Raw genomic sequence first — 24,486 nt, 5'->3', positions numbered from 1 at the left:
AGGGGAAAACCTGTTTCATTGGCAGTACTTTGATCCTCACTGTGTCATATTAAATGCATTAATGACTATTTTTAGGTTGTCAGGCAATTAACGGGATAATCAAGCCCAATGGTTCTCAGTTGTGGTCATCAGGACCCTGCTGCTGGTTTTCATTCTAGTCATCAAATCAAAGGCTACTGCATACCTGGAATGCACAGCTGGAAAAGCAGCATTTGTAGCGGTTTGGTTCCTGAGGATCAGGATTAACTCAGTGGTTCTCTTCCGGATGCTATCAAGAGCCGAAAGTGTGCAGATTTTCATCCCAAACACCACACCAGCTGATTTCACTGATTAGGTCCCCCATGTCAGACTTGAGGTGTGCAAATCAAGTCAGCTGCTCTGTGTGTGTGCGCGAGTTTGTGTGTGATCTTTGTCCTGCAGAAAAGGTCACATTGCATTTGTCACTCTGAGGGGGATACCAGGCAGATGACCTACGTCAGCATGGCCTTGTATCGATGCTAAGGTGTCGTAACTACCAATACAGTACTATCACAAGGCATTGCAAACAGTAACTGTGGTATTAAGATACAGAATGAAGCTCGATTAAGATGAAACACATATCTGCGGTAAAACATGCTCAAAAGAATCGGATATTAGTCGTGTAGCCAATTCATTTATTGCATTGTGAAGTGCTTTTAGTTAAAAAATTGCTGACCTTTGGCAAACTACGGTGGGTTCTTTGCAGTGGACAACATACATTACTGATTATAGACATCTCAGACTGTGACAAGATTAAGAACAAAGGCAACCTCTGCTATTACCAATCGCAGAGGACCCCCAGGTAATACTGCTCCTGCATGAATAGACCTAAAGTAGCTGAACGCATTAAAAATCCATTACGGTGGAAATTTTACAGCAAGAAAATGCTTCCCTGCTGAGTGACAGAGTTGAGATGAAGCCCAACTTGTGTTACACCAAAGTTGTCAATGATGAAATGAGCAGCACAAATCTTGCAGTCGTATAATTCTGGTTTATCCAGTACACACACCATGGAGAAACCTGCAATCCTCTGAGAAATAACGTAAACCTTTATTCTATACTTGGCAGCCAAATAGTCTGCAGTGTACCTCTGAGGACTGCTCAGCAGGGGATGAGCAGATTGGCTGGTGGATGCAGGCAGTTGTGCCTAATGTTACCTTTAGACTCAGGCATCCCTCTGCCTGCCCCCCCAAAATACTCCGAAGCCGCAGAATAAAACTGAAGGGAGCCCTGGTGTTGTCTGACACGATTAGCGGCTTTATAAGACCAACAGATACGCCTTTTTACTCACCAAGCCACTTCATAACGCAACTGTAGATGGTCTTTTCCATCTGATTTGACATTTACATGAACAGGTGATATCTCTTTCTGTGTGAATGTTTGTGTCTCTGCTCTACTATATCTGTCTGTAAAATGCGAAAACAGGTCACCCTGAACTGCAGGAGCTCGACAGAGAAGGATGTGCGTGCGTGCGTGCGTGTGTGTGTTGACGGCTGCCACTGTGCACACATTACTCTGACCACCTAATCCCTCACTGTGAGCGTAAGGCCACAGATGCCGGCGCTCCAGCGGCTGGTTGCCTGGGACTCCGGCAGCAATATTGCAGCTGACAGACCCCACTAGGTGATCAGCACGTCATCTACCAGACCCGATCAATCACTCCCCAGGTTCCGCCGCTGCTGCGGAGGCTACTTCCACCGGGGCCACAGAGGAGTGGGACTGAGCCCATCTGGGTTTCGCACTAATAGTGACTAATAGGACAACAGCGACTGTGGAGAAAGGGGTGACTGCGTGCATCATGTTTGTAGTTTGTTTCCATCTTATGTGGCATAGCAAGCAAACCTTGGGGTCAGGATTTGGAGGAAGGGCAGATTAATATCGACTAATGAGAAACATTAGCTGGGGCTTTGGATGAGAGGCTCCTGCTGCTTTACAGGTGCTTATCTGCTGGCTGCTGCAGCCAGCCAGAAGAGCTGGAGTGTGCAGTGCAATGTTCTTGTTGTTGCCTTGGTTCCTGTGAGTCTCAAGGATAAAGACTTGTAATTCTCATTTATAAGTGGCGACTTGGATATTGTGGATCAGACCAACTTCAACGACTTTTCATCACCCATCCAGATTTGCCCAAGGCTCCATTTACAATCCACGTCCTGTTATTTTCTGACACAGGCCATTTTGCCATGAGTCATCGGGAGCTTTTAAAATAAACTGAGTTAATGTCAAGATATTTAGTTTTGTGCCAAATATTTCATCTAAATTGTTATTTATTGCTCTGAGCCACCCTTAGCTGAGTTTAAGTGGTCTTACTCCCTGTTTTTCCTGCCTCTACCGTAAAGGATGAAATGTGCAATACATCCTGTGTCTGCTAAGCATATTCCTCTGATTCAAACATGTGTTAGAAGTGGTCATGAATATTAATGCCCATGTCCAGGGTTGCTTTGGGCTTGCGGAGCCATCTGGTTGCAGCAGTACAGAGAGATTACACTAAAGCATTTTGGTTGGGTGGTGCACAGGTTGGATTCAGAGGTGAACCTGAGGTCCGTTGGGCAAACAGAGAGTATGCTGGATTGAGGCTGGGCGTCAGCGGTATAGCGAAAGCCCTGCAGTTGCCAGTGAGAAGAGGTTTGTGCTTTCATATCCACACAGAAAGCCACAAATACAAGTCTGACTCACTTTTATTCAACCAAACAAAAAAGGCTTTAAATTATCCAAAAATGACTTATCACCGTCATTATTTTTGCTTTTAATGTTCCCTGTGCCTTCCCCCTCCCTCGCTCTGTCGCAGATGCTCGCTCTTCTCATTTTCTGCCTCTTCCTCTCCCGTCTCCTGTGATACAGTGTTTTGCTGCATCATGAGCGCCGGTGTTGAGGTAACACTGAAAAACTCATTCAGTCCCAGTAAAAATGAATCTGTTCCTCGCCTTTCTGAGTCTAATTCCAAGATGGTTTGGAGTCAAACGTATTTCTTGAGATTACTTTATTAGTAGGCAAATGAACTATGTAGGATTCCTGCACTTGGCCAGACGGGAGCAATTGTTGAGAAGGACTATCAGACAAAGCTGAGGCACAGTTGATTGCTCGTGAATGGATATTGAACAGATTTGAAAACCTTTCTGCCTGCTCTCGGAGAGAACTATTCTGCAGGTCCAATGCTTCATTTGTGTCATTATTGTGAGGCATTCTTAAGAAAGCCGCTCAGTGAATATTTGCCACAGATCTGAGCGCGTGTGTTCATTAACTTGTTCTTTCACATGTCCAGAGACTCATCCTGCTGTGTTTGCGTTCAGTGTGTGTAGAGCTGTCCAAACTGATTTAGATGGGTGAGTTGTCCAGCAGCTCAGTGCTACACATGGTGTGGAATTGCTTTTTTTGACTTGAAAAGCCAGCTCGCCAACCCAGCAAATCCTCTCTGGCCAGAGACCATTTACACAGTAGCTGTTCTCACTTTAGACTGTCTCTCTGCCAGACACTGAGCCACGACTGGTCATAGCAAAGCCAGCACACCACATCTCCTGTTCGTGTACAGCCAGCGTCTGCTCGGCTTTGTTCTCACACATGCGAACACCAGTATCATCCAGATATTGTACCTGCTCTGTAATACCGACTAAAAGGAGAGTACACAAAGGCTGTGGGTTTATTTTTACCTCGGTGATGCGTCATTGTTATTGTGTTTTGCAACATAGAAAAAAAATCCTGCCTGGTTAGATTGAGTGAACTAAGTTGTTCGGAAAGAAACACTCAGAATTAAACCTGTGTTGATAATTGGTGATGCATTCATGTGTAGGTTTTGTGGTAATATGATGATATAAACAGTCATAGTAGAACAAAACACTGCATCTTTATTGTGCTCAAAATAATGAAATAATAAATGGTGGGATTGGGTAAATCTTTTGATTTGAGAGCAGCTGATAATGTCATTAGCTACAAATTTCATGCACTGTTACGCATCATTGCATAATATAGTTTCCTTTTAATCATAGCAGTGATTGTGTTTAATTTTTTATCAGCTTCAGAGTTTCAGAGTAGCTTTATTTTGCTGTAGGCGCTGCAAATCTCCAACAATTAGAGATAAAGTAACTGTGTTTAACATGAGCAGAATCACCGTTTAACCCTGCCTGCCGCTGTGTCTACATGTAAACAGATCGTTGCTGCTCTGCCTGAAGTGCTCAAGCAAAGTTCAGTCTCGACCTTGGAATGAAAACTCAAACTCAAGGTCCTCTTATTAGCCTTTTCCACAGTTCATTAACCTCATCTCACATTCTGCATCAGCACATGTAGTTTGATTTGGATTGAGGTCAGTGGAATCCTCTCCATGACAACTGAGCAACTATGAGGTGTGGCTGAAAGGAAAACACGAGTAAGTCAAACGGTGCGACAGTTAGCATGAAGCACCTCTTTGGTTTACTTTGTCATTAAGGTTTGACATCATGCAAAAACACCGTCTGTAGCTACACAATTAGCCAGCCAGCTTGTAGCTTTTCCTGCAAATAGCCTCCATCTGAATACGATGTCGCAAAGTTGCATTGACTAATTTGGCTGTGGTTGGGTTGTGATGGGGGAGTTGAGAAGTCTTCCTGCAATTCACCAAGATCTGCCAAGCACAAGCAAGGCGGGTGTGTTGCCTGATTGTTTTTATCTTCCATGCTGAAAATGCGGCTCGCCCATTTTTATTTCACAAACCAACCGAGGACAATCTTGACACAGATTCAGTGAACGCCCTTCATTCATCTGTCGATATTACGAACACCTCTGTCCTTTGCTGCTTTGATTCACGCTTTTCTGCTCTTACTCATCACTCTGTTTCTCTTTTTTCTTCTATCCTTTCACCCTACCATAGTTTTACCCAATTTTCACCTCTCTACCTTTGTCCCTCCTCTAATATCTGCCATTACTGCTCTTACACAAGCCTCAGCTCTCATCACTGTCATGTCCTTATTGTCACCTCTTTCTTTCTTTTCCTCTCCTGTCTCTTCTTGTTCCATATTTTCTAATTTTGTCTCTTCCACCTGTCTCTTTCCAGACATTTCCATTCTACCTAACTCCTTCTCAGACGCCAGCTGTAGCTGACTACAGGTCAAGATCCACCGTTCTCAAGAAAACTAATAGAAAGAGGATGAAAATTGTATTCAAAAGCCTGCTCGCTTTCTCTCTGCCTCTCCCTAATCACCCTCCATCAGTCTCATGCTGAATCTCTGTGTCTGAGTGCGTAGCGGTATTAGTTCTGCTGTGTCAGTCTTGTTCTGCTCGGGGGGTCAGCTTATGGTTCAGCTCCCCACTGTAATTGGGCTTTAAAACCACTATATGTAAAATCAAACGCTCTGCAGCCAAAAGCAACGTTGCTTTGGCAGCATGCGACACATTATTGGTCACAACCAGTTATCAGACGTGATTAAGCAGAGCTGCTCTGCATCTTTCTCATTGTGCTTTGGCCAGCCTGTGCAGGAGCCCACATCACTGTGATATACGTAGTATGAACTGGAAAATTTGAGCTTCACCTTGCTTATTCATAGCAGTGCAGGAGCAGGAAGGTGCCTGTTGAATCTCAATGGGATTTCTGCAGCTCTGAGACCCTCAGATTTTTAAAAAAGACAAAATGCACTGAAATGGAATGCAGATTGGCTTTTCAGTGCTACATTCAACATGTTGTGACATTAGCCCACAGCTGAATGCAGCTCCTGTTTCAACACTCAACTTGACTTTTATTAGGCTCTCCCCTCAGCATTTGTTATCATCATTAGGACTCGTTAGGATCCGAAGAGAGAAACTACCAAATTTGCTCCCCTTCTAACTTCTAGTGCTACTTAATGACAGGTCAGTAGATAGTAATAGTCTATAGTATGTTCCCTTTAGTGTCATTCAGAACTTCTCAGCCTAATAGATCATTTTATTTGATTAATTATGCCAGAGTGCCATCTGATAATTAGCTATATGGAGTGCACTGTGAAGGTGCTGAGGATGCTTAGGACGGTTAGCTGATAAGTGTTCATAGGAGACACTAATTGTTATTAAGAGGATCACGTGGAGAGTGGAGGAAATGTCTAGAATATTTTATTTTTATACTGTTTACAGTACCTGCATATTCATATTCAGGGTCACAGTGACAGCGTACGGCCACACCCTCCTCCTTATTTTATCCCAGATCTTTACGTCATAGCTTCTGTGTACTTGAAGTCAGACAGCAGATGCTCTTGGATGCATTTAGAGATGCAACAAGTAGTGTGTTAATCAAGTAGTCGATTGAAACACAACTTGTTTGGCAATCAGTTAATTGTTTCTGTCATTTTTTTATTTCTTTCAGCTTAAAGTTGAAGAAATCACTTTCACATTTTTGTTTTTGTTTTTTACATTCGATAGACAATCACTTGATTAATCATGAAAATCATCATTAGTTGCAGCCCTACATACCCTGTCCATAAGTTTCCACGCTAGCATTTTGCATTGGCCATTGCCAGTTAAAAGAGGTGTCTGCCCCTTTTTATTTTTACATTCTTTGTCTAATGTTAAACTTGTTCTGCATGAAGAGGATCAGGTTAGCCTCTCCATTACAATGCATGTTTGAGATGGTTCATGCAATCATTAATGCATCCCACTGGTCACAGTCTGTGTAGCTATGGCATTTTACATTTTCTTTGTCTTTTTTGTTATATGACATATGCACGTATACAAGTATATCTGCATTGGTATAGGTTGCTGTTCCTGTATTGGTATATTGGCCAGTTTATTGATCTATAAGTTTTACTGTAAAAAATGTAAGAACACATACATGCAGGAAGTTAACTCTGAATCTCTGAGTCATTTCACAGGGAGTACAATACAGAAAACGGCAACATTTATTTAGAGATATAGGTGATCTTTTACAGTAACTAATAGAAAAGTACGCACGGTGTATTGTGCATTGATCACATGCAGCGCATAGGAGAAAAGCGTTTACACCTCCAAGTGCTTTGTCTTTATGCTTGTAGCTGCTCAAGCTACAGTAAGCACAGCGTCGGGCATCTAGTGGCGCAGCTGATTAATAATGAGTTGAATTTAATTCAAATGATGAATAGTAGATAATGACACCATAATTAAATTTGCTAAGTTTTTGTGTGAGCCAGTGGATACAAGTGCACAAATCCGTGAATACATTTCATTAAAAGAATATGGATGTTAAACTCGGTGTCACTCTGTACCGGGTTCCTCTGCCCGGGTTCCTCTGTTCCTCTGCTTGCAAACAAAACCCAGGTGTGTCCTCTGTCTCTGCCTGATCATAATTACAGGAGCACAGCTGTTGTCTGTACCTGTGCTGACCCTTTTCTCACAACACTATTGATGTCTTGTCTTGTCAAGGCTGCACTGGCAGAACCGCCATGTGCATATCCAAATCCACTATCTTGTCATCAGGAAGCAGTCTCTTGATTTGATCCCTGAGATGAAAGCGGAGAAAAACAGAGCGACTCCCAGGTGAGCGGCAAGCAAAATGGATTTCAATTTAGATGATTGTTGTCATCAAGGGTATGACAAGGAACCTCGCTCCATGTTACAGCGCTGCTTTTGTTTTGTCTTAGTCAGCTGTGTCAAGTAGCAGAGCTTTGTCTTGTCTGGAAGGAGACGATACTCAGCAGATATTACTCCGTTTTCAACCAGCTGCTCACTGAATTAATGCACTCCTGTTTTCACGCTGTGAACTGAAACTCATCAAGAACGTTCAAGTCTTTTGTCTCCTTATCAATATATTTGCGTTCTGCTCGAAGGCCAGGTTCTCTGAGATTTGTTGGCCAGCTGTTTGCCAGTTCTGTAAAGTTGAGCTGTGCTTTGTTTGGGTGTTGTAAATCAAATATTTGGCTAGATTCCCGGAACTGGATTAAGCTCGCTGTTAGATTAAAAAAAACAAACAAAAAAACTTTTTCAAATCAAAGCTCCCGAAAGAAAATTTTTGATGCCACAATGCACATGTTTTTTCATGCTTGATAAACACAGATAGAATTGTAGTGGGCACTTTTACTTGTAAATGTTATCGGGTAGGTGGTTTGTGACAGTTCTCCACATCAAATTAGACATGCCTCTTTTTATTCTCACTGCTTATTACAATACCAACACAGCTGGTAAAAATCAGGGGAGTTTCTAAACATTTCTTTCTGTTTTCACAGAGACATTTGCTCTGAAATAGAGCAGTGGAGAGGGGAACAAGCCTCTCTGGGGGAAAAGAACTTTTTTCTCTCTGAACTGGCTGATCAATGAGATAGAGATCTCGTGGTCAATGTTCCACTCGCCTAAAAGGCACCATGGGATCCGCAGCCCACTTCATCTTTATCACTGGTCTGCTTCTGCTCTGACCGCAGGGACCTGATGCAGGATCATTACTACCACAAATAGAGATCTAGTTGCGTGGGCTGAGAGTGGGATGAGCTTGGGGATGGAGATTGTTGGTAGGGCGGAGTTGACGCTGCTATCGCCGGTGCCTCGTCTCCTCCCTTTCTCTCCCGTGAGCCTTTTCTGAATGCCAACAGCTGGTGTCCCAAAGCCCCTATAAACCTTTTTGTTCGAAAAGGGATCAGGTAGACATAATAGACTACCACCTGCCCTCTTCCATCTCCTGCCACACCTGCAACACCATCCTTGCCAGCTCCACTTTGGCATTCCAGCCTTGGCTTTACACTTGCTGACTGATGGACAATGTCTCCAACAGCATCTGTTCTCTAATGCTCAGAGGCCAGCATAATTCTCTGGCTTGCAGTGGGCTGAATCCAGCCAGGATTCATACTCTGTGATCTGCTATTGGTTGGTTTTCTCCAACTGATGATCTCCAAACTGATTAGCTCTGTCCACTTTTTGACGGTAAATGAACTGTTCCCCCGTTTGGCTTCAGCTGACCTTGTATGCAGCTCACTGAAACTGAATGGCTGCAGTCCATTTGGCTACAGTGCTAAGTGTTTTCAAGGACAGTTCAGTCTTTCTGCCAGGCATGTGTTGTATTCTAATTGATAGCCAGGTCAACATGCTGTAATGTAAATGAGTCACTTCAAACGCCGATGAGCTGTGCAAGTGTTAACTTTCCTACAGCCGTGCCTGCCATGTTCCAAGACCCATAAAAGTGCAGTGATACTTTATTGAACAGAGTTTTGTTCTGCTGCCCCTCTGATTCCAAGCCAACAGATGTAGTTGCTCATTATATCTCTGCTCTCCATATGGCACCACTACACATCCGCCTCACCTCGCTCGGACCCCCTCCCAGCAGGCTCCCGTTAGGTTCGCAGCAGACAGGTAGCAGAATGACTTGGGCGCTTGTCAGCTCAACAACCGAGGCAACCCAGAGCTTGTTGGAGTGGACGGAGGGGAAATTAGCTTTCACCTTCACTCCAACTCAGAGCAACAGCCTCCTCACTAATGCGCAGTCAGATTTGAAGACTACCCTTCTCGAATGTAACCTCGAATTTTCCATTGAAGGGGGGTTATCAGAGGTTATTGGTAAGCTTGTACAAAGCAGTGAAAAACCTGCCAATTTCAAGCAAGCAGCCAACAGAGCATCATAGACTTGGCTGCTTGAAAATGTGCTGGTTCATTTTATTACTTGTTTTATAAGCTAATCTGAGCAGATCAGAGTGCAATCTAAGCGTAATTAAGGCAAGTATATTGTGAGCACATTGTAATTGGGTTGAGGTATTTTGGCTGCCAAACGAAGCTGCCTCCTTTTCCCCACTGCTCACTGTGTGTGCAAGAGTGTATGATTGTGTGTGTGTTACTTGTGCAAAGCCTGTGTCCTGTGAGAGCTTCCTCATTAAACGCCTGTCAAAGCTCTGTCTGCAGACCTGCCAGCCTTTTCTGTCACACTGCAGCAAACACACACACACATACACATATACACGGACAAGAGGACACATCCAAGCCAGAGCAGGATTCAGTCTCTCAGTTTCAGGACATACACACACACATACACTCTAACAACGTAAGGGACAGACCTCTACCTTTGGAGGCTGGGCTGACATCCAGTAAGGTGTTGCTCCGACAGTCAAAGGCATGCAACATGCACACGTTCTTGATTGTTTAGCGACGTAAATATCAGATTTCTGTTATTTACTTTCTGATCATAGCGTCAGAAGATAAAGTGATTTCTGCCTTGATAGCTGTCTAGCTGTGCAGTGTTGCATCTGATAAGCTTTCAAACTCTATTACTCAAGCTGGACTTCCTGGATTGTATGTCATTGTCAAAGCTGTACCAATACAGCCACTTTTTTTAATGCAATCTGACGTGATATTCAACAAAAACATTGCATACTTAATGGTTTTTGATACTTGGTGCTAGAGACATATTTCATTTAGCATCCAGAAAGCATTAAAAGCCAACACTCAGCTTTAGTAATTACATAATGAATACAGCGTACACGACTTTTATGACTTGCAGTTCTAATAGCGAATAAGTACTGCATCTCCTAAATAATAAATGAGAGCCATGATCCTCTGCTTTAACTTGAAATGTATTTGTAGCCCGCAGAGACCGACCGATAACAAAGCTAAATGCTTATGTTGTTATCGAATCCCCTGGAACTGTATATCTTGAGAAATGAGCCAATAAAGGGGAGAACATGAGACAGATTGCCTATGACAACAGAATCAAATTTTACTCTGCTGAATTCAATGAGACCACTTAATGAGTGCTGATTGCAACCCCTTTGCCATTCCTCACTCTCTGCTTGTGTCTATTATGTGTGTTTATGTTTACTTCTTTTCCTGTCCTGCACCCCACCCCCACCCCCTCCATGTTGCTCACTTCATTGCTCTTTTCCTCAGTCACTCAGACTGTCAGTTTCCTCCTATCCTTCTCTCCACTCTCTCTCTTTTTCTGTCTTTCACTTGCATTCTGTCTCCCTCTCCTCACCCACCAGTCATTCCCCTGGCACTCGCCTGTGTTTCTACACAGCAGTCACCATGGTATTTAGTTCTATTTACAGTAGAGTTACCAGATTATTAAAAGCGGAGCGGTTACCTTGGGCTTTATTGTTTGCCTGAGATTTTCTTCCCCTCACAATTTTCAGATGTAATTAGTTTCACTCCCACACCAATAGTGTCACAGCCCTGAACAGAGGCATTTAAAAGACATTTCCTTCTAATTTTGAGTTGCAGCTTGTTTACTAGTATCCACATGTCATTTACATTGCTTACAATAATTATTTGTACCTTAGCTAAACAGATTAACATGAGCAAAACCTACTTGAATTTAACTGCTGTCTCCACTTACAACAATGCAAAAAATGAATGGTAAACTGTCACGAATACTTGTAAACCACATAATGGAGGGAATATTTTAGTTTCTCTTTTTGAAATATAATGAAATACAACCATGAACTATCGCCTTTTGATTATGTTGAAGAAAAATAACTTGCTCTCCTCTCTCTGACAGCTGACATCATTAGAGAGCACAATGTATGCTGCCATAGTTATACAGATGACACAGTACTGTACATCTGTTCCGAACCAAATGATGCTGCAGCTGTAGACTTCAAATAAATGAATGAGAAATATTTTCTTGAAGTTAAATGAGGACAAAAGAGAAATCCTTGCACTCGAGCTGAAAAGAAGAGAAATGCAGTTTAATAATCTGGGGAAATTCACACCCTGGACTAAATTGGAGGTCTTGGTGTTATCCAAGATTCAAGTCCCACATCAACAAGGTGACAAAAACTTCCTCCTCAGAAATACAGCTGAAATGCGGCCATTTATAAATCAAAACCATGTTGAAAAACTGACTCATGCCTCTATGTCAAGCAGACTCGATTACTGTAACTAGAGACTCATTAAAAACTCTGCAGCTCAGCTATTAATCAGAAACAAGAGGACAGAGAACATTAGTCCGGTTTGAGTGGGACATACAGTAGCATGGTAAACATCATGTCAAACGTGACATGATCATGACAAACATCAACAACATGTAAGCTGAAAACAAGTATTATATTCAAAATGTAGAGTTGGATGGTAAATTCTCTGGAGGTTCGTCAGGTATTATACACAGTCATTTCATCCATTGTTATTAAAAAATGTTGATTAGCGCAGCTTTAACAATTAGCACAAACCCAAACAAAGCCTGGTATTACAGTAAATCAGCAAGTCATAATTTGTGACAAGATGTGCCAGTTTGGCATTGAATTGACTCCAAGTAGATTAGTACCCAGGATTGCTGGCATGGCGAACTCGTGCAGCTGTTAGGTTCATAGAGCTTTTCCAGCTGTGCCCTGCAAAGGCACATGGAAAGATGTTTCTATTTTTATTTTCAGGATTAATCGACCAGCAGAGTGACTGATACTAGCTGTTGGTTGCAGATAAGAAGTCTGGCAAGCGACTTTGATGCGGCTGACAACTTGCTGTTAGTAATGTGGAGATTGATTTTCTTTGCTTGGAGTACCATGTTTTAAGACTTGATTCAAAACACTGTGTCACTCCACATGAGGAGGATAGTGACTCCCACTGTTTAACAAGCAATTAATCATATTGCTCAAGCCAAGGGGAAATGGGCTGAGGCATGATGTAAAGATAAGCTCTTGCTAGGCTTTGTTGTAAGTTACATTAAGTCTACAGCTTTTTTGTGAATGCTAAACGCAATAAGATATGTTTAAAATAGGGTGAGAATTATTGCAGATTAAGTGAGTTTTCACTTCATGTTGATGAAATGTTTTTAGAAACTGATGTCTCGTTCAATGTTTTCAATGAATTGAGGCTTCATGCTGTGGAATTTGATGATGAATCAACACTCCAGCCAAGTGATTCCTCGAAGATGCCAGGGTTTGTAGCAAAAGGGTCCAACGGGCCAATAAGATGGGAAAGGACATAGTGTGTGTCTATCTGTGTGTGTGTGTGTGTGTGTGTGTGTGTGTGTGTGTGTGTGTGTGTGTGTGTGTGTGTGTGTGTGTGTGTGTGTGTGTGTGTGTGCGCGCAGTGAATATGTGTGTGCTTGCGAAAGCTGCTTTCTGAGCCCCCCTGCTGCTTCTGATACAGCCTATCGAAGCGTGTCCGGTTTCTAAGTGAAAGGGGTTGGGTAGCACCGTTCTGCAGTGCTGAAAAGGAAGGAAGGAGAACGCATGGGAAAAGGGGACAAGTGGGAAAAACAGTAAGCAATCGGGGATATGTAGAGAAACAGGTGAGAAATGGACAGAAATGAGAAAAGGGTGTGAGAAATTGTGGAAATACAACAGGGAAGATGAAGGACACTCCTGAACACGGGGCACATTTCCCCAGTGTGTTGTATGGCTATTACCCAGGTTTTAGGACTCCTTGAGAGGAATGAATGGCAGTCCAGCAGGGGCTGTCAGTAACGCGGGCACCTCCATCCATCCAGACACCCAGGGACTCCATTACAGCCTGATGGGCAGGGATGGAAAACCAATCGAGGGGATATGGGGACGATGGGGGAAGCAATGTATGGGCACTGGGAACCACACAGACAGGCAATCTGCCATGATGAAGAGGCTCTCCTCCCTGTTCCTTCTCTCGGACCCAGCATGTCCTCCCGCATCCCCTTCAAGCCCCACTGCGCTCTACTGCAGTGCCCGTCCAGCTGACCAAGCCAGCACCTGCCGCACTCTTTCGCACTCTCCCTCTTCCCACTATAAGTCTTGGCAACATGTATCTGTTCAGATCATCACATTGACAGGAGCAGAGTTGGATTTCATCGGAGGGAAATAGATTGGAGCTGTGCTTGAATTGGGGTGGGATGAAGTTCGGCGGATTTGTAGGTGGCTCCGGTCCGGAGTTGTTGCCATGCTTTGGGAACGCTGAAAGCTGCAAAGGTAGCTGCAGTGTGCTCCTGACAGCGGAGATGAGCCTGTGTCAGACGTACCTGTTAGTACAGCGGGGGTGGGATGATAAATTCATTAGGGGCAGCGAGGGAATACAGATATTTATATAGCTACAGCAAATCAGCGCTGTGAAAACACAGCAATCAATCTTACTGAAGATTGTACGCCTCACAATGGAACTGGGATAGAAGAATTGTGCATTTATTGATTCTTACTGAAGGCCTGCCTGGCTTTCTTTTACTTACTACTCGTCTGATCTTTGCTCTGACTAATGGCAGAACTCGTGAGCCTTATTACAAGGATTTATGCTTTTAGATGCATTATTTTTCCAATTTAGTTAAAACAATTATTCAATTTAACTGAATAAAACAAGTGCTTGGAATTGTGAAACATTTTCTATAGTTTTCCAGTGCAGCAACACATTAGATTTTAATGGTGACTGTGAGGTCAAGATGCTGACTTACAGCTTCAAGGTTGTTTACATCCATTTAAGTGAATGGTGGAGAAGAATCTAATATATTTTACAGACAGTTCCCAAATTTTAGAACAATGCGGCAAGACAATGATCCTCTACAAATGTTTTTGTGGCCAAACAGTCGAATTTTCTTGACTGGTCAAGTTAGTCACATGACACTCATCAAAGTATATGTTTGATAGTCAAGTTACTTACATGTAGCCACAGTTTCAGTTGATTTTGACGTTTCTAGCTCAGTGGAATAAACAGTAAATATTATAATCTATTAACGTGACAACTTGTAATTTTTTTCTTGTGTAATAATCCTTTAACAGCATCGGTATTCATCATAAAAATGTCATCACATCACTCCCTTTTTTGGTTGAAAATATGACGTATATTGAATTTTCTGTGTGCATGTGTGTGTTGTAAAAGTGTCACCTGAAACACAGTTGAGCTGCTCCACAGTGAGCCGGTTAAACGAATGTTTGGTAACAGTGGGTGAGGCGGCGTTGTACTGAGGATTTCTCTAACAAGGGCTTGTTTGTGTGGGTGGAACAAAAATAAGTTTTTAGAACCATACTTGTACTTTACATGAGCAACATGAGCTTCAGTGCCTCAGTCACTGAAAACATTGTGTGTATTCCGAATACGCACACTACCACAGACCCCAGGGTTATCTTTGCTTGCAGTTTATCATAACAGATTAAACCAATTTCTACAGAGCTATTTTTTCTTCTGGCTGTCTGCTGGCATCATACTATTTTTATTCTGCAGTTCACACACACATTTCCTCTTGTTTTTTTATCTCCTTTACGGTTGTCCTGTCTGCAGATGTCAGCTGCATTTTAAAAACGTGAATTCAAAATGTCAAAATCAACTGCGGATGTTAAAAATGCAAAAGATAGTCTAACAGCAGCGTCTCTGTGCAGGTGCCCTATGTGAAGGTGGCTCCAGAGGACATTTTGAAGGTTCAGTTCCCCCGGTTCACCACTCTGGACCTGAGGCCAACCAACACAGACATCAGCCTGGCCGTGGCCGGCCTCCTCACCTTCTTTAACAGCACCACCGCCTGCCTCATCTGCGCACAGGCTGACTGTGAGTACAGCATTCACGCCCTCACGACAAAATACACAATGATACACACCTGGGGAGAATGCTCACACGCCTTCGTCTGCCAACAAAGTGCAAACATTTTGTTTAATGTCTGGCATCCTTTAACACGTGTTAGCACACATAAGCTCCTCGCACGCACGCCGACTGTGTTCTGACAACAGATGCAGTGCTTATCAACATCTCACCCTGTGACTCACTCCTTTCTGAAGCAGCTGCTGCACTCCACAGCTAAAACTCCCTCACAGTAGCATGCCCGACGTCTGCACCCCCCCCAAAAAAAGCGTTTACTGTCCAATCGTTTCTCTTTTTCAGTGTCATCATCATTGTTGGATTAAGACAATGCTATAGCGCGTTACACTGTGCCATGTATAATCTGTCTTCAACCTTCAGTCTCTGTGTGATGTCTGCGAGACGCTCATACTCTCTTAAAACACTGCCTGTTGAGGATCAAAGCACATCTTTAAACAGACAGAAGAGAACGAGGATGGAGTTTGCAGCTGTATCCACCAGTGATCTGACCGCCTCCTTGTCAAAGGCACTCCATAGATTCCAAAGATACTAAACTGAATGACCTTAAAAAAGCTTGAAAATCTCCTCGAGGGAAGTTATTTTCGTAAACAGAGAGGAAGATTAAATCACGGCCTGTTCCCACCCTCTTGTAGTCCAGCAAGCAGTAATTACAACTCCCTAGACAAAGGCACCATGACCCTGAGTGGCACCCGCTAACCTTTTTCCTAATCAGCACAAGGCTTTGAAGAAAGGAAATAGACTTGAGACATCAGCCAGGTGTCAGGCAGCCCAGAGATGGCAATGAGCCATGAACCGCCCACCCTGCCTATCTCAATTCTCAGTTCTTCTACCTTTCAACTTTCTCTTTGACTGTCTCTTGGACTTTTTGCTTTGGAGTCTCCTTTCATTCAAAACCTCTAAGATGAGTTTTGTCCCCTAAAGCGCCATGTTTTATGTCTTAAACCAAAATGTATGTGTGCAAATTCAGTTACAGTAAATTAATGCAAATATGAGGTTTTTCCCTTCCCAAAGATGGCAAATTAGAAAATGTTGCCGGGAAGAATTAATTAAAATCACTAAAGGAAATACTGTGTGTCTAATTGTCGTTTAAGCCAACCCCACTACACAACCCATTACAACAGCAAGGGTCAGAAATATATTAGCAGTTGTTTTTCCTGTGCCTGCCAGTCAGCCTTTCAGTTCAAGACTCAGATCCTGTTTCTGTGACATTTATTCCACACAGGGTTGATTACTACAGCTCTGGCAAGAGCAGTGATAACGAGTCACCCTTTTGGGCACCCCCTGACTTTAATATTGTGAGTTTGGAGAAAAGAAACTAATTTTAACACTACTTTTCTTCCTCCCTCTGGTTGTGTGTGGGTGTGCGGATCGGTAGGGAGGTTCTTATTCTATGTCAGTGGGCTAAGAGAGGACTGGAAAGGAAATGAAATGAAATGAAATGGAGAGAGGTAGATAGAAGATACCAAGGTGAGGAAATAGGAGAGGAGAGGAGAGGAGAGGAGAGGATGCTGTTTGGCAGATGTGGGAGAGAATGTAGTGATTGGGGTGAGGGAAGGGGAGGAGGTAACCACACTGGAATTATACATTTGCTACAAGAGGGAGACAGTCCAGGAAATGACGTGGCTGCATTGATTGCTCTCACTCAGGTGACCCCCATTCATTCAATAGAAAATGCAGCAAATGGCAGCATGCCTGGATTTGTGTGTGTTTGCATCTGTGTATGTGTGTGTAAAAGTCTGTGTTCAGCAATAGCATCGGTGGAAACCCGTTGGACTTTGGCTCCAGCTCGCTCAGCCCCACCCTTCCGCTGTCAGCTCGTGCAGTCGGTTGGTCGGTTGGCAGCCTGCTGTCGGTGGCTCGTCCACATGTGCCGGCCTCATTAATCACCCAAGCCAGTGACAGCCTAATAGAGCATGGCCAATTCATGAATATTTTCCAGCCATGGCTGAGGAGGCAGGAGTGGAGGTGGAGCTGTGCCCAAAGGCATGGTGCACGCCAGGACAGACATTAATCTAACGTCCAATATCAGTGGCAGTGTGCGCAGCAGCAGCCGCAGCACTGTAACATTTGTCCAGAGTCCTGTCCACATGGTTGAATTTTTGGACCTGGTGAGTGGCCCCACATGTTGCGTGGCTCTACCCTTTGGTAATGTGACGAGACACACGTGAAAACACATGCAAAGAATCTGCCTGCCTGCACACACAGTCGCTGTGCAAACCACACACATACACATGCATGCTGTTCCCACACTCCCTGGCACTGTGCTACAGTAGTGCACTTTCATTAGCGAGGTGATTGGTGCAGCTGTCAGAAAGCTGAAAGAGAACATCCAATAAGCTCTGAAATTTAACCAGAGCTGCAGTGCAGGTACAGGATTTCCAGGTTCAACAAAACAGTAGGCCTCAAATGCTTGCAGAGCATTTTTTTTCCCCACCTTTGATAGGCACAGTTGGAGAGCAAGGTTTGCCATTTTAGCTCACTGCATCGTTCCGCTGCTCTACAACAAAAAACAACACTTCCACTATTTGTTGTATCAAGTTTCCACTATAATCTTCTTTTTTATACACAGTGCCTTATGCTACTGGTCGGTTGGCAGCCTGCTGTCGGTGGCGCGTCCACATGTGCCAGCCTCATTAATGCTCTTTCTTCTGATGATTGCTTGCCCATGTCATCTAATAAATCATACTTCTCCATTATTCACAGTTTTCATGGCTGACCCTCTGTCTTTCCGTGTTTCAGACTCTATGTGGCAGTGCGGTCACTAACCTTTAATCAGTGTTAGTCAGGTGTTCAATGACTTGTGACTGTGATAATAGTAATTACGTCGTGGCTGCTCATGATCCTGATGTGGAAAGCAGCCATGTCAGTTGTCACAGTGATATTGGTGGTGCTAGTAGTAGCAGCACTTTGTAGTTGTAAAAAGAATTCTCATCGAAAAGATGGATGACTTTAAAAGCTCTAAAAAAAAATTAGTTGACTCAGTTTAATGAGATTTTGGATTTGTGAATGTGATTTAGGCTAATTTCTCACCTGCATCGACCACAACCATAAAAAAAGCACATTGAGAGGCACGTTCTGATGGCCGTGTGGTCTAGGCGGGTTTGTCATGTGACAAATCCAGCAGGGAGCTTTCATGCATTTCATCCCGTCTGTTCTCCTCCTGTAATTGTTTTCACTGTTACCGATCCTCTAAAGAGAAAATAAAAAGCCACACACCTTTCAAGAGCTGTCCCTTGTGAACCACTCTACAGAGGGCATTCTTACAACCCATCAGCTTCGCTTCAACTCTATCTTTACCTTTTTGCCATTTTCTCTAGGCATCTATCTTGGTCCCTTTTTTTTTTTTTTTTTTTTTTTTCTTTCACAAGCAGCTTTCCACTCCTCATGCTGTAATATTGCGCTCAAGCTGAGAAACCAACAAATGAAGCTCTCTGCAGGATAAGTCATTTGCGGCTTCCATTGTGCCATATGAAGAGGGAATATGAATGCTGTTTGCAGAGAGCACAGGAATGATCAGCAGGAGCACATCAGATCAGCCCCACCACTGTGTGACAGGTGGATTATAGTCACTATTGATGGCTCTGCGTTTATGGTTATTTGGGTTAACGGGAAGGGGAATATGCTCAGGCATACTTTGAATGTTTTGACGCATGATCTTGTCTACATCGTTTTTAAAGTGATGACCTCAACAGTGGCAAAGTCATAAAACTAGGCCTTACTCTCTGCTCAAGGCTAAATGATGAGTCATCATAATGTATAGCTGTCATCAGGGCTTTTTGGTCTGTGTGAAAAGCTCCGAGTGTGAACGAAGGTTTCATTATGTATTATTCACCTACACCTGTCAAGGAACTCATATTCAGCTGTTGTGTTATATTAACAGGTTAATGTTTTTACACTGCCGGTGTCTCACACTGTGTTGGCAGTATTTGCTTTGGGGAGTGTGTTTGTGTGTATGTGTGTCTGTGCAATTGTGTGCGTGTGTGTGTGTGTGTGTTTAATCTTGTGGGGCACCCTGTGGTGACAGTATGTGAAAGGTAAATGAGTAGTTGCCTGGTTTGAATGTCAGCCCTCACCTTTATCTGTGTGCCTGAGAGAGACTTGAAGCCGTGTGTCATCCATGCCAATGAGGGTGTTTGTACTTCTATACATGTGAGGACCCTATCGCAGCTCTTAAAATTCTAATCATTAAAGAGTAATGTGACCCCTTGCCTCATGGGTGTGGCTGGATGTGGTCAGACGTGTGCTTTGTTGCACCTGTACACCCAATAGTGATGTGGCAGGGCCCTGGAGTACACCTGTGCATTACTGTAAGGTGAGAAGGTGAGAGGTGAGTGAGAAGTGACAGGATTTTCAGGGGTGTTAAAGGTTCTCTGTGGAGTTTTTGACTGCTGGTAGTGCTATCTTTTTTCTGACTGGCTCCATTTTGCTTGTCCTGTACATGTGTAGGAAGACGTATGTGCACGAGGGTGTCACAGCCTGCATTCACGTCAGTGGTTTTACACTATTACACATGATATTTCTGTGGCAATAATGCACCCAGAAGTGTAGCAATGCACCAGAAAGAAGCAGACTGCAAGACAGTTAACATTCATCTAAGCAATGAAGGATTTAGAACACAAAAAATTGGCTTTGCAGATGATTTATGAGGAAGGGAATGCATTCACCGTGTTTGCTGGATCTCAAGGGTACGCAAATTGCGTTTTGGTGAGTAACACTGAATGTAAACATAACTTTGGTTTGTTTACAAGTAAATTATACAGAACACCTTTAAGGTTTCAGTCCAGATTGATTTGCCGAGGTTTGTGGTCGTAACATTAAAAACATTCGGTTTAACTTATCACAGCTCTCATAGAGCTGTGGAGGAGCCATTAGTTTGCTGTGAGGATGAACTGGCAGAGCACATGCATGGATTGCTTCCTGTCAATCTCTTGTGCATGCGTAGTAAATACTTTCTAAATTAGTAAGCACTATATCAAGAGGTAAATACAGTGGGTATTACACTTTAATCTAAATCTAATTCTGATCTTTACAACATAAAACCTGTGAAGACACGATGACCAGACACAACATCCTCACTTTTCAAGAATGTCCTGGGCTCTTAAACTTGGTCCTCATAAACACAGTGGTACAAGCACAGGCACGCACACACACACACACACACATACAGGCCGCCTGAAAATCTGTAGAAAAGAAAAAAGGCGTACAGGACAACATACACACACACACACACCCACAAACACAATCCCACAGAAGTTGCTCTCTCTGTAGACGGACCTATGCAAGTCTAACTAAAGAAGAGAATTTTTTTCATTCAGCTGCATGTTTTTCATTTGATTGAAACTGGTTCACTAGAGCAAACAGTGAGGGAACAACATGGCTGCTGCGAAGCACACAAGCGAAAAAAAGACTCACTCCTCTTTGAATCCTGTGCAGCCAGAACACTAAAGGGAATATGAGCTTTTCTTCTGCGTGTCACTCTATTGCTGTCTGAATGTCTGTATGCTCTTTAGCCAGCCACATCTAGTACAGCGCAACGTCTAATGTCATAAACTTGATGTGAAATTGTATTTGATGCCCTGCGCGGAGCTATAGAGACTGGATGCAGGAGGCAGGCAAGGAGGACGGTTTAGCAGACGCTATTTCAAGCTCATCAAATTTATTCTGCGTTATACCACAGAGGAAGCTGAGCTGACAGGTTCGAGACACAGGCAGGCGAGCAAGCAGCAGCCAGGAGTGATGTCTCATGAGTGCACAGACACAGGTAGCCAGGTACAGGAAGACAAACACGCACACAGTGATATACTGCCATACAGACAGGCTGAAAGACGACCAGACACCGAGACATAATTGCAGAAGCTATTAGACATGATGCTGCTGACTGGGGCCGTGCTGTAGCTTGTGTTAATGTGTTGTGGAGAAGCTAAAGGAGTCAGCTTGATAACTTAAAATTGCCACATCAAAATTGGTCTCAGTGTGACAGATGAACTACTCTGCTGTCGCCATGGCAAAAATCACATAAAATATCTGTTGACGCCAAACTGTGGAGTGCTGTTTTATTATTACTTTGTAAAGGATAAAGCAGGTGGAGGCTCAGCCAATGCGAGTCCTTCTCCACAAAGGTGCGTCCTTCTCGTGTGGCTCAGGAAATGTTATATGAGTGTGATGAGATCTGCCAAATTGCCAAGGTGAAGGCCACGTAACTGTCACACCACCGTGTCCTGGTGCACCACTCTGACTCATTCAGGTTGTATTTTTCTCACTGTGACACACCTCACAAATTAGTTTAAACTCCTGGGTGGAAAAATTAGCCCCTGACCTCTCCAGGTCTGTTAATATATGGATGCAAAGTGACTGGTAAAATGCTGCCGAGAGCATTTTGATTAAGTCAGCTATGCTTTAATTAGGGCAAATCCCGCTTACCTCAGTGGAGTCAAATGGTCTGTTACCATGGGATGGAGTGCAGGAGAAGTCGCTGGAACGTCCCTTTGTGTTTGATGGCTTTACAATAATTTTAATTAAAGGTGATCAGTCCACTTGTTCTGCATGGAGAAGTTTTTTATGGATTCATTGCTGTTAAATGTGGCAGAAAAACAAACAAGAGGCACATTTGTTTACACTTCATGCTTATGAAGTTCACACTGTATTACAATATCAATCATCTCTCTCTGAATGCGCTTGACTTTCCTTAACTTTTTGGCAATGTATTTAACTTTTGTGAAAAAAAGTATATTACAGTAAAGCTTTGTTTCCTTAGGAGAGTATTCCCTTCATTACAAGTAACCCTCTTATGTGTTTTTTGTGTGTGTGTGTGTGTGTGTGTGTGTGTGCGTGTGTGTGTGTGCGCGTGTGTGTGTGCGCGTGTGTGTCTTACCGGCAGGCTTATTGAACCTGGAGCAGCTCCTCAGGCAGTTCCTCATCTCCAAGGAGACTCTGTCTGTGCGCATGCTTGATGACAGCCAGGATCCGACCCCGCTCCTGAAGGAGATACGAGATGACAAGACTGCCACTATCATCGTGGATGCCAACGCCACCATGTCACATATCATTTTGGAACGGGTTAGTATGGTTCACATGATCGCTGTTATAGATACACAGATAACTTTATTCTTTATTCTATGTCTGTCATCTTAGCTTTGTACTGAGAGAACATTCCCAAGATCCGCACTTACATAATTCACGTACATCTCAAGGAGGAAAAGTAACTGGAAAATGCCGATAGCAAGAAGTGTTCAAGGCTGAAAGAAATTGTATATGTGGAGAAGAAGAAGAAGAAGAAGTTGGTTATTGTTCAGTTTTGACCTGCGCAGATAGAGGTTGTATTTCCCACACAGCTCATCTTATATTGTGCAGAACGCATAAAAAGGGAAATATCTCTTTCACCACCATAATGCATATGCTATCTTTGAATGGCAAGACAGATTGCATGAGTTTATGCACTTTTGTTAGTGGGCACAGCTTTTAAAAGGCCGGGTCACAGAGCCTGGATCCAAAAATGTAGTTCCAAAATGAAAGACAAATCATTGAGCCAATTTTATTTAACAAACCTGTTACAGCAAATTATATGGATGAGAGCAATAAATCAAGTTGTATTCCAAATGATTCATCTTCTGTAAGTGAGAATTCTGCACAGTTAAAGTGGATTAGTGTGAGTAAGAGCAGACTCATAAAACGACGGCGCCCTTTTGTCTGATTTCTGATACAGTGCACGTTATGGATTAAAACAAGCTGTTCTGCAAGTCAGTGAAGCAAATGAAGTGGACTGAGTCTTTAACGTCCCTCTTATCTTTTATCCATCTGTTCCTTCACTAATAAAACGTTTTACAAAAAAATCTAACAATGTATCAATGTGACATGCAAAGTTCACCATGTGAGAAAAGCAACTTTTCTGTGGACATTAGTGAGCTCTATTTCTGTCAGTTACATAACAGTGTGACCCTTGTGTGTTTTTCTCACTAACATACCATTAATTAATGTCTCAGAACATTATTAAGAGCCAGGACACTTTGACTCCAGCATAAGGCCGAAGCTTCTCCTGATTGGAGACTTGTGTTTGTAACGAGCCTTGATGGCATCAATAAAGGTGATTGTGGGAGCCGGGGAAGCGAGGGTGTTTGGCAGCAGCATATGGCCTCTTAGTAATTAATACACACCTCATTATTTCTAGAAGACGATGGATGGATGGCTAGAGTGGAGGTGACAATAGCTGGAGACAGACGGGGGGTTGGGAGGAGGACGAGGAGAGATGCTTTTCTTCCTTTGCATCTCTTCTTGCTCCCTCATTCTTTCCATTAACGTCTCTTTCTCACAGTCGTCTCAATCTCTCACCTCAATCAAGTGTTCAGACTGCCATCAGTGGTCATCCAGTCACCATGGCAACCCTGGCAACCCTGGGCCACAGAGCAGCGGGAGCCCACAGTGGGATGTCTCTCTTTTTCTGTTCCCCGTCTCCTTCCGTCTGTCTCTTCAGTTGCTCGCTTTGTCTCGCTCTCTGTTCTCTGCCCAAAATGCAGAGAAGACAATTTCACTTTGTGTCTCCGCACGTCCCTCCCCGAGTGGTCTTGTATACCCATCCCTCTATCTCTCACTCTTCTGTCTCCTTTATGTGTCACGCTGTCTGTCTCTCTCTGTCTATCAAGAGACAATCCTGCAGCAGGGTGGTGGAAAGTTGGCAGTGCCGCCTCTCATGTGGAGTGCCTGGTTGCCAAACATATCAAAGCTGTGCACCGGCATATTTGCCAGTCTCAGATGGTGATAAGGGTGCCCAGCTTGTCTGAAGGGACAGAATCATCCTTTGTCATGCAAGACGTCCCCCCTTATTTGTCTGTTTACATCTTACATCAAACCCTCTTCAGACAAAGGTCTCACTCTCTGAGGTTTTAGCATTCAGAGGGGTTTAGGTCAGCAGTGTGAGCATTCTGAATGTAATCTTTTTCATTCAGGCCTCCACTGTTGAGAGCAGCTATATGGAACCAGAGTGGGATAGATAGTGAGCCCACTTTATAGGGGCAGTGCAAACCCTGAACACTCTGACTGCGGTAGAACAACAAGGAGATCAGAAAGTGGAGAAAATGCTGGAAAGCTTATTTTGAATGCTACAAAAGGAGA

At 43.4% G+C, this 24,486-nt stretch overlaps 1 protein-coding gene across 3 annotated transcripts in view; it reads left to right on the top strand.

The window, feature by feature from the left end:
* grik4 (glutamate receptor, ionotropic, kainate 4) overlaps window positions 1–24,486 on the top strand; it is a 274,826-nt gene that overhangs the window by 167,889 nt on the left and 82,451 nt on the right. For all 3 annotated transcript variants that reach the window (XM_070969982.1, XM_070969980.1, XM_070969981.1), the window contains 2 exons: window positions 15,168–15,333; window positions 22,259–22,437. In XM_070969982.1, the coding sequence (XP_070826083.1) occupies window positions 15,168–15,333; window positions 22,259–22,437 (345 nt within the window). The remainder of the gene's footprint in view (window positions 1–15,167; window positions 15,334–22,258; window positions 22,438–24,486) is intronic.

Source organism: Chaetodon trifascialis, chromosome 9 (genome assembly GCF_039877785.1).
Source record: "Chaetodon trifascialis isolate fChaTrf1 chromosome 9, fChaTrf1.hap1, whole genome shotgun sequence".
Lineage (NCBI taxonomy): Eukaryota > Metazoa > Chordata > Actinopteri > Chaetodontiformes > Chaetodontidae > Chaetodon > Chaetodon trifascialis.
This window is presented reverse-complemented; position numbering and strand designations above follow the sequence as displayed.